Source organism: Sitodiplosis mosellana, unplaced genomic scaffold (genome assembly GCF_009176505.1).
Source record: "Sitodiplosis mosellana isolate CC-2019 unplaced genomic scaffold, AAFC_SMos_1.0 Smas_scaffold_6164, whole genome shotgun sequence".
In the NCBI taxonomy this organism is placed as follows: Eukaryota; Metazoa; Arthropoda; class Insecta; order Diptera; family Cecidomyiidae; genus Sitodiplosis; species Sitodiplosis mosellana.
The window spans coordinates 250,009-260,379 of NW_022601405.1; the positions used below are offsets into that span (position 1 = coordinate 250,009).

A 10,371-nucleotide genomic window follows, 5' to 3' on the forward strand; every position below is an offset into this window, starting at 1 on the left:
CGATAGAAATCAGAACAAAAACGACGTCAGCACCGTCGATTTTATAGGCAAATCAATGAAATTCCTTTATGATCATCCTACATATAAAAATGGGTTTAAATAAAAGGTTCGTATGGATTGGATTGAATTGTATGGATTAAAGTGGGGAATCTATAAAGATCCGTCGCGTAGGCCTAAGCCTTTTGCAAACAACCCACGATGTTCATGTTCAATGTTCATCGATGTGGGCCAAATGAAGTAATTTTTTTTCTCTAAAGGTTTGTAACTGCCCTATGTTGATTTCGACGTTTTTTGGGATTTGTTCTTAGAAAATGATCTATCTCATTGTTTCGTTATTGGAAAATGATTTAAATTTAAACGGAAATGCCATTATCTCATTCAATTGTTTGAAATTCGAATGTGGTCGGAATGTGGTCGGAAAATTGTAGAAGCACCTAAAGTTATTATAGTGGTCGAAAATTGATTACAATACTAAAATAACTGTAGGTGCTTCTACAATTATTTTCGGGCCACTACAATTAATTCTTGGTTACTTCAATTATTAAAAGTTTTTTTAAATTTAAAACACGTTTTATAGCCGTCTATAGCAGTTTTATTCCCATATTAAATATTAAACTCCCCTGGAGCCAAATAAGTTGTTGAAAACATCAAGGATCGGATGACTGATTTGAATTTTACATTTTGTCTACAATTTTATGGAACCTAGCATCAAAAGAGGAAGATTCAGTTTTTGGAAATTTCAATTTGTGGCCAAGATTTGAGTTTTTCAATTTTGGACCAATTTTCATGACTCGTCTCAATATCGAATGAATGGGCTGACATATTCGAAAACAGATAATTGATTTTAATTCTACAATTTATCTACAATTTTTTGGAACCATTCTTCATTCGAAAAAAAATTCGATTTGTGGAAAATGCGTTTTTTGACCAAGATTTGAGTTGTTCCATTTTATAGCAGTTTTTCGATAGCCGATTACTCAAAAAAATTGTTCCTACATTAAAAAAAAAGTAAAAACACTACATTAAACTACATAAAATCTACAATTGAAATCGCCCTACCCGAAGTCATTTCGGCAAATTGTCCAAGATTTGAATATTCATCTATGGAATTAGATTTTCCCGTCATTTTTGACTTTAATTTTTATCTCTTTCTCAAGGTTTTCATTCAGTTTATCTAGGACTCTGTTATATTTTTAGAATGTAATTCGTTTCTACGCTTCAAAAGTGAAAGTCTAACAATAGAAGAAAAAAATTCGAAGAAAATCCAAAAATAATTGATTGTCTAGAAGAGTCAATTCGATTTGAATTCAATATATATATCCCATATTCAATCGAAGCCAATTACAGCCGCATCAACAGAATCAAATGAACTTCAACGTTTTTTTCCCACTTGAATACTGTTGTATTCAACAAAAACCACAACTACAACAGCAACAATCACGTTGTTGTATATAACAACAACCGCTTTGCACTTTGGACCTTTGGTTTCAATTGATCCAAACAATCGAGTGTATGAGTCATAATTACGCGTTTTCGTGATGTTGTCTCAGTGTCTCACTGTGGCATTAGCCTATGATCATACGACGCCGTCTTTCGTCTTTTAATCATGAGCGCTTATATCGAATTCACCAACACACTTGCATGACCGCATCCAATTTGTGTCTGGCCGCGCGGTAAGTTATCGCGTCGCTAGCGCAGTTTACTGTCAGCTGTTGGTGCGAGAACAGCACTTCGTGCAATATAGTCAGTAGTTATTGCATGAGTTATTGCTTAACTCAGTTCTTTACTCTGTAAAATCGAGAGGTAAAAATAGAAACAAGAAATTCAGTTTTGAAAATGTGTGTTAGCTCAGAAGCGAATGTAATTTCTTCATTTTAAAATTTGAACAGAGTTGAATTGTATAAGAATTGGAATTGTCGTATTTATAATGGCTTTAGAATCTTATCTATATAGACTTTAAAATTTCAATGGGAATCGTCGTTTGTATTTTTTTTGAAAGTGCGCGACAATTGCATTTTATTCTTTTTGTTTTTTTTTAATTGCATTTCGTTTTTGATTAAAATATGATTCTTATTCGATTAAAAGTTTTAATTTTGCAAAATGAATGAAGGTTTCCGTGAATTGAAAGCAAAGATCTCAATTAAAAAATGTGTAAATCTTTTAATAAGAAAGGCGTTTGTTCTTTTTTCATACAATGATTCATTTGGATCTGCGCATTTTTTTCACAATATCTGATTCTGTGGCTTTTTGAACGTTTGTTATTGCGGATCGCAGTCAAAGCACATTGTAACGCTTGTGTGGGCTGATGAAGTGGATACATGTATAACGCTAATGTCATTAGCACACGTACCGCATTGAAACGGTTATCGGTCGAATGTGTGTTGCGTGTCAGTCTAGGGGCCTCACGCCAATTTCCATATTTAAAATATGAACAAATAATATGAATTTGTTTATGTTTCAACATATTAAACAGATATGTATGCATAATTTCAATTTTGCTCAATTTTGTTCAATAAACCGACTGTCAGCAGAACCATGTCCAATCTCTTGTCGTCATTATCGCTTCAAAAATTTTGGAAATGGATTTTGGTGGATCCTGTGGATTGTTCAAAACCGCTCCTGGTTCTGGAAGTGGATCCTCAGGATGGGCCAGGGCATTGTCAAACCCAGTCTGATCCATCCTGAAGATCCACCAAAACCCACTTCCAGAACCGGGAGCAGTTTTGAACGATCCTGAGGATCCACCAAAACCCACTTCCAGAACATATTGTTCAAGGTGAATATGAACAATAACAACGCATTCGGGAAATAATACAAAATATTTGAAATGTATCATACATACATGAATCCCCTAGGTGTCAGTTCCAACATCTGATTTCGTTTCCCCTCTCATTCAATGCGCGATATCGTATTTTTGAAATTTGTTCGCAGCGTTTCAAAGAATCGATGCTTCTCCCTAAAGATTTCTTTGCTCATTTTGAAACTCAGATGTGCTTTACAGATTTTGTAAAAATTTCTTATGAAAAATTTATTTTTTTCCACAATGAATAGTCGAAATTCAGTAAAATCAAATTACCTGGCGGAAAAAATGAAAATTGTTTGCATTAAAAATCAATTTGGTTCATTTTTATTCAACAGAATTCTGCTTTTCGTTTTTCCATAGTTACCTGCGAGTGATAGTGAAAATGCCAATCAAAAAAAGCTTTTTTCAACAGAGAGGATTAAGATATTGCGGCATCCTAATTGGATGGTTGGTCTTCATCCTGAATTTCATCCTGTTGACACTTTTGTTGCACGTAAGTGCTCTTGGATTTTACAATGCTTCAGATTTTCAAGTGTTCTTGTTACTTGGTGAGTTGCTTTCTATTTCAACGCAAAAAAAATCACCCACATCAATTCCTATTTTCATTTTTTTAATCGGTTTCAATTTTGCGATACGTTTTCTCTTCCTTTTCATTACTTTTCCTTTTATCTTTTTCATTATTGGAGAGTTTGTTTTTAAATCTCGAAAATGTATATAATAAGCTATTCTTTTTTTTTGTTTCAGTGGTAAACTTTTGGGCGATTTGTTGCTTTCTATATGGCGTTATCCTCGTAAGTAGATATGGATTCAACGAATTATGTTTCTCATTTGAATATAAATTTTTTATGAAAGAGAGTAAAAAAAAACAAGAAAGTTCACCTCTCTCATCTGTTTTGGAATTAAAAAATCCAAATATTTGAACCCCGAGGAAGAAAAAAAAACGAAGTTAGTACCTTTTACATTTAATCTACATTGTACAATGTACGTTTCATGTAACGGTAACAACAGCAGACGACAATATTTGTCGGACAGTTACAAAGTTACACATTATAAAAAATTAATTAATATCAAACGATTTTGCTAATCGTGTGTATTTTATCTTTTCCGCAGTATAAACCGGTTTGTGCGCTAATTGGGCTGATTTGGTATGGATTTCTAATGTGCTGCCTCATATATTCAATAACTCCGCATATTGACATTGCCATTACAATATTCATTGTACTTCTCCTCATTGTTTACGTGTTTGCTGTCCTCAGTTACAAACACGTGAAATTGGCCACGAAGCACATTCGAATCAATGCAAATAGTCCACTTTCGAATCTGTCATACGTTGTAGTTGATAGGGTAGAGGTAAATAGTCTACCCACTTATGCACAAGCAATCCGACCGACATGATGTTTACCATGGTGTTTGCCTTGATGGAGAGACCAAGCATATTTATAGCTAGAATTTGGAAGTAACATCTTTTCTGTGTAATTGTTTTGTGCATGAATTGTTGAAGATTAAAGCGAATTTCTTTACATTTTTTCTACATAAATCTATGTTGTAAATATATATTTATTTTACATGGTTTTTTACACTTTGCTAAAGGTTGTATCTGCATTCTGCACTCAAAAACCTCGGAGGAAACTTTCTCCATAACATTTTTGAAGTCAATGAATCTACATAAAATGTACAGTAAAAAACTGTCTTTCCGAACTCATTTCGACACATATATCAAGATTTGAGAATCCGTCTTTTTGCCCAACGTTTCAATCGATGATTTATGTTTTTAAGACATTTCTTACATACTTAAGGAAATGACATATTCATGACTTAGTATTTATTAACATTTTTAGCAATAAAATGCAATCAAAATGAATTAAGTCAATTATATAGCTTAAGAATAACCGACAAATGTTTAAAAATCAAATAGTAACCAGTATTTTATGCTATTGGTGAATTTTCAGTATATTTATTGAAGAAAATGCATTAAAAATGACACTGTGATTCAAAAATCTAACTCAATGTTTTAAAAAAACAAAAAAACAAAAAAACAAAAATCAAATTACGTTTCACAAATTGTGAATCACAATAAGCAATAATAAATATTTTTCAAAAGTCAAATTCGTCTTTCATTTCGATTTGAATTGCGTTGTTTTGTTTTGTTTTATTATGGTTTGGTTGTGTAAAATGGACAAATAAAAAGTTTTACGAGCGTAAAACGGACTTTTCCGCACAAGTATTCAAAAAAAAATTTAAAAAAAGTCAATCATGGTCGGCCATCGTGTTATAAATCATTTAACACGGATTAACATGATAAAATCGTGTTAAAACAAATCAAAAATCCGTTCTATGATAACAAGAAAAAAAAAAAATTTTTTCAAAAAAATCCAAGGGTGAAATTCTATGACATCCGAAAATTACCAGATGAACTAGTCCAATTTGGCCCAACTTTTGATACATCCAAGGTATTTACTAATAGTGACTCCTGGCCAAATTTGAGCGAAATCGCTTAAGCGGTTCGAAAGTTATCGTGGACACAACAAAAATTAGCACACTTTTTATCACGTCGATCGCTATACTTTTCTCACACACTTCGTGTGCGGAAAAGTAAAAATGATAATTTAATCATCACCGACATCAAAATTCATCTTCAGTTCAAATGTCAACGAGATAAAAAAAAAGTTATGACAAATCGCAATAGTTCGACGGATATAAGACGATATTAGGCAAAAAATTAACTGGTATTGATCACACTTCAAAGGTTTTTCAATCAAAATTAGTGGAATTGGTATGTATCCCTCCTTTGCACTACGCATGTTCGTCTGCCGGTGTGTTGTTTCGCTTCTCCAAAACATGTATACCAATACACGTGACCGAACTCAATGTCAAATTTGGCATTGACCCCCTTGTATCCAAACATCAGCGCAGTATGGCGTCAGCTGTTGACGTGAAAACTGTGTTTTGCTCCGTTTTTGTGATTATTGTGATTTTGGTAGGTCTAGTAACTAAATAATTCCTAAATTTTCGCCATAAAAATCTACTAAATAGTTTCTAAAACATATTCTGACTTGATTCAATTTAAAAAAAAAAAGTGAGTTGAATGAAGGAGAGCATAAAAAATCCATTTTTTTGTGGGAACACTGAAGTTTTCCGACGAAAACATGATTATTGACAAATCAACACTCTCAACGATTTCGAAGAATTTACTTAAAACGAAGGTATCACTTCGACTTTGGCCGTTATTCTTCTTCGATTTCTGTGAATAAAATCGATTATTCGCCTTCTGAAAAGCTGTGAATCATTAAAAATTGGCGCATTTACATCTGAAACCATTTTCATGGTTTGCTGTACATTTTTTGTGCTTTTGCTATTTTATACTGTACATACTGTCAAACTATACACAACATCAAGAGGAGAAAATAGAATATAAACAAATCGAACGCATGCGTACTATTGAAATTCAGAATGTCAAACATACGACTCTCGCGTTTATCAGTCGATGTTTTTTGTGTCTCTTTGTGCGACCGCAAGCTCATTGCGTGAAATATGTTTGTTTGGGAATTTACGGGGAATTCCAAGCGATAACGAATTGATTGACCGATTTTGGAATAATTAGTATTTCATTCATTTTTCGGAATATATGTTTGTTCATTTTTATAGAATCTGTTCGCTATTCATATCGAAAGAAAAGTGAATCTCTTCGATTTTTCTGAACTTCAGTTTTTTTTTAAATCACGGAATCTATCAGAAGAATATGCTCTTCTTTAATGTTAGTGTATAAAAAATTTCTTGATAAAAAAAACCATTTGAATTGTATCGAAACATATGAAGTTTAAGAATATCAACTCTTTGATCGATTCAAAAGCTTCATTGAACGAAAAATCGACTGATTTGCACAACATTTTGAAAAAAAAACCAATTTGAAGTCATTACCTTCGAAACTAAATCTTAAAATCATGTTTTTCCATAACAGTTTGCTATCAAGTGGGAATGGCAACTGATAACAGCTACTATACTCGATGCATCGGATGGGAAAAATGGCGATTGATTGGAATCATCGTGGGTTGGGCAACATTCGTGGCTAGTTATATTGCACTTCTGTCTATATTGAATTCGAAATTTTGGCTCGCAGAGAATGATTTCGAAGATCATTTTCATTATGAACGACCATCAAAATATGAATTCATCGTCAAGATATCATTTGGATGTAAGTGTTTTCTTCGTATTTTAATAGAAACAAATAGGAATTCATGAATGCGGTAAACTTAATTAAATTCCAACAATTACTTTAGATGTGTAAATAAACGTTGGTCGTGAAAATTTTTCGATTTAACTAAAAAATGTTTTTTTTTTATCTTACAGTGACTAATTTCTGGGCCATAGTGTGTTTCTTGTATGGTGTAACTTTCGTAAGTGTATCAAGTCATTTTTGAACAAATTGCTAAAGGAGTAAACTTAAAAATTGTAATATAAATCATGTCTGTCCTTTCTTCAAACAGTATCGCCCGGTTTGCATGTTGGTTGGATTAATTTGGTATTTTTTTCTCGGGGTTTGCTTTACTTATTCCGTGTATACCGGTGATAATAAACTAACTCTCAAAAGTCCCACAGTATACGCGCCGCTGCTGGTGTTTCCTTATTGCCTCTGCATCTTCAGCTACGAATTCATCAAAAAGTCAACGGATCATATACGACGAAATGGTGCGAGTATTCCAATGTCAAATCTAACGTTCGTGACAGTACAAAGAATGGATAGGAATCCAAGTTAAAACCACAATAGTGGTGCTGTGAAGAATCTAACTATAAACATTATTTAAATCTACTGCTTTCAAGCTACTTTTGAAGTGCCAAATTCCTTTCAAAGTACCACACGGTGGTTAATTGCTCACGCCGATGATCCTAACTCTCTTCCTTTACTGAAGAAAGACACACGTTAGACATCAGTACTTGGAAAATATTCTTGGTCCATATCTAAAATTTGGTTTTAATTCAAGAATTTAATGATTAATTTTAAGCCAGTCTTGATGTCAAAATACAATATGTTATTTATTTTCGATAATGAATGTAGATTGTAGGACAATAAATGTGACATCTTTCTAGTCTTCCGAATTGCCTGTTTGTTTGTTTTGATTTTTATTTTGATTATGGCATTATGGCAGCTCAGATGACGGCAAATGACACAATCCAATTTCAACAGAAGATCAAAAAGAAGATCGTCTACACGGTATCAGGTATGGGATCTATATGACTTTAAATATTCATATTGAATTTCATTCAGACGCCACATATTTATCGTCCACACAACTATGTCGTTTAAAGTTTTCCGCGTTTTTGTTCATAATGTTCAATTTTTTTTTACACTTCACGGATTTTTATCAATGTCAATCAATCCAAATTGTGTTAGATGCTTGTTTATCAACCAGTCACAATAGAAGCCAAATCATAAATCACGATAAAATGTGTTTGCGATTCATCAATCGATGCTTAAATATTTACCTAAATAGCACATTTGCACAACCGGTTTAATGGCATCGCTAAGCGATGATGGTTTTGAGACTAACCGATTCGCTTTCTTGAACAGCTGTGAATCATCGCGGTAGGATGCATTTCTGAATGCTCAACATTTATTTGCTGAAAATTTCCTTGAAATTTCAATATTTTACATAGGAACAAAGTCCGGATGAAAAACCACCATCCGATTGGCCAAGAACAGGTAAAATAAAAATGCACAATGCGTCATTGCGATATGATCCACAAGGTGCGCCAACGTTGAAAAACCTTCGCTTAGAAATTGAATCTGGACTCAAAATTGGAGTTGTGGGCGAGTGATTTGGATTGCATTGAATCTCAAAAGGATATGCGCATAACATTTTGTGTGATGCATGTTGGTAGAACTGGTGCTAGAAAATCGACTCTCATAGGAGCTCTCTTTCGTTTGTATTGAATCGATGGAATCATTTAAATCGACGACGTCAACAGTGGGACGATTGCATTTAGCAGCTTAAGAGAGAAAATCTCGATCATTCCACAGGATCCAGTCTTGTTTTCGAACACAGTTCGCTATAATTTGGATCCATTTGGCCATTACAGCGATGATGCCATTTGGAGATCACTAGAGGACGTTGAATTGGAATCAATGATTGATAGCTTGGACTATTTAGTAGGTTTTTTTTCTCATTTTCAATGAGCTAATGCATTTCTCCTTGAAAAAAATTTTGATTTTTGAAATTATATCCAGGTTACCGAAGGCGGAACCAATTTCAGCCAAGGCCAACGGCAATTGATATGCTTGGCTCGGGCCAATTTTGAGAAATAACAAAGTGCTGGTACTCGATGAAGTCACAGACAATGTGGATCCAAAAACCTATGTACTCATTCAGAGAACGATTCACGAGAAATTCGAACATTTTACCGTTCTAACGGTGGCTCATCGATTGCACACCATCATTGATTCCAACCGTGTTTTAGTCATGGATGCGGGCAGTGCCGAAGAATTCGATATCCCGTATAAATTGCTGCAGAATGAAGAGAGCATTTTCCGAGGGATGGTTGATGCAACCGCAAGAGAGCGAACAGTTGAAGAAAGTTGCAGCGGAAAAATTCAATGAAATCATCAGCAAGCTGTAGCAAAGGAGCGGTTAGATTTGAGTCAATTCTAGCTATATAAATACGAGTACAAATTGAAATATGTATTTTTTCAAAATATGTCGAGATTGTTCCTTGTAGATTTCTTATCCTACCCGAAAATTTGTTTGTATTCTCAAAATAATTGAAAATTACTTAATTAGGGTGAAAGTTGTTCACTCCTTGTTTCGCACAGAAGCATTGCTGTAAATTAAAAAAATTATCAAAGAAAACAAAATAAGGAATTTAAGAGATATTGAGTTTAATTGAAATGCGAAAGTTCGGTTACAATTTAATGAAAAGAGAATTGAGTTTAAAAATAGTTTTGGTCCAAAATTGTTGGACGTTCATTTGCCACTCATTTGTTTTTCTTTCAGTTTAGGCTACACAATGTCTCGTTTAAATCCTGTTCAATCCCAATGAAGAAATCCAGCCATAAATGGAGTTGTTATAGTTCAAATTTGGATTTCGATGGAAAGTGATTTTCAGCCCATTATCAAGGTCCACCCTTGGCAACCATAATTGATCGCACCAACCATTTGGACTAACACTAATAGTCGTGCGAATTTCGTACATTGTACGAGGTTTGATGAAAATGGGTTTTTCTAAAACCATTTGGTTATCATGTTGAGGCGCATATATATCATCTTGCTGCTATACTCTAAATCCTCCGCTGTAAAGAAGTTTTGAAATACGAAAAGTCCCATCTTCTACTTGGGCGATGTCAACTTCTACATAAGAACCATTCAGACTTTGCACACCTTTAGTAATTGAGCATTGGATATTCCCTAACAAAACGGGTTGATTTGATGTGAAGGATAGCACTTCCACATCTCCAATTATATAATCTACCATGCTTTTCAATACTCGTGCACATTGCAATTCGTTGTCGTTGCTCCATATGTACTGACGTGGATTCAGGTTGAATATTTTCGATTTGTATTTATCCATTGTTAATG

At 33.8% G+C, this 10,371-nt stretch overlaps 1 protein-coding gene, 1 long non-coding RNA gene and 1 pseudogene across 5 annotated transcripts; all 3 read left to right on the top strand.

Moving 5' to 3' along the window:
• Positions 1 to 1,678: 1,678 nt before the first annotated feature.
• LOC129574478 (uncharacterized) lies at positions 1,679 to 4,340 on the top strand. The gene is made up of 4 exons (XR_008688688.1): positions 1,679 to 1,803; positions 3,164 to 3,351; positions 3,548 to 3,594; positions 3,914 to 4,340. It is a non-coding gene; the product is annotated as an uncharacterized LOC129574478 (long non-coding RNA).
• A 1,068-nt stretch (positions 4,341 to 5,408) lies between these two features.
• LOC129574490 (uncharacterized) lies at positions 5,409 to 7,897 on the top strand. Of its 4 annotated transcripts, XM_055456573.1 has the most exons (5): positions 5,703 to 5,780; positions 6,762 to 6,995; positions 7,151 to 7,197; positions 7,288 to 7,322; positions 7,392 to 7,897. In XM_055456573.1, exons 2-5 carry the CDS (start codon positions 6,779 to 6,781, stop codon positions 7,555 to 7,557), a joined length of 465 nt encoding a protein of 154 aa, XP_055312548.1. In that variant the 5' UTR covers positions 5,703 to 5,780; positions 6,762 to 6,778; the 3' UTR covers positions 7,558 to 7,897. The 4 variants fall into 4 exon arrangements, with proteins under 4 accessions (XP_055312546.1, XP_055312548.1, XP_055312545.1 ...); XM_055456571.1 differs by having other exon boundaries at positions 5,409 to 6,081; positions 7,288 to 7,897; XM_055456570.1 differs by having other exon boundaries at positions 5,704 to 5,780; positions 7,288 to 7,897.
• A 571-nt stretch (positions 7,898 to 8,468) lies between these two features.
• On the top strand, positions 8,469 to 9,396 carry LOC129574508 (probable multidrug resistance-associated protein lethal(2)03659; annotated as a pseudogene).
• The last annotated feature ends 975 nt before the right edge of the window (positions 9,397 to 10,371 follow it).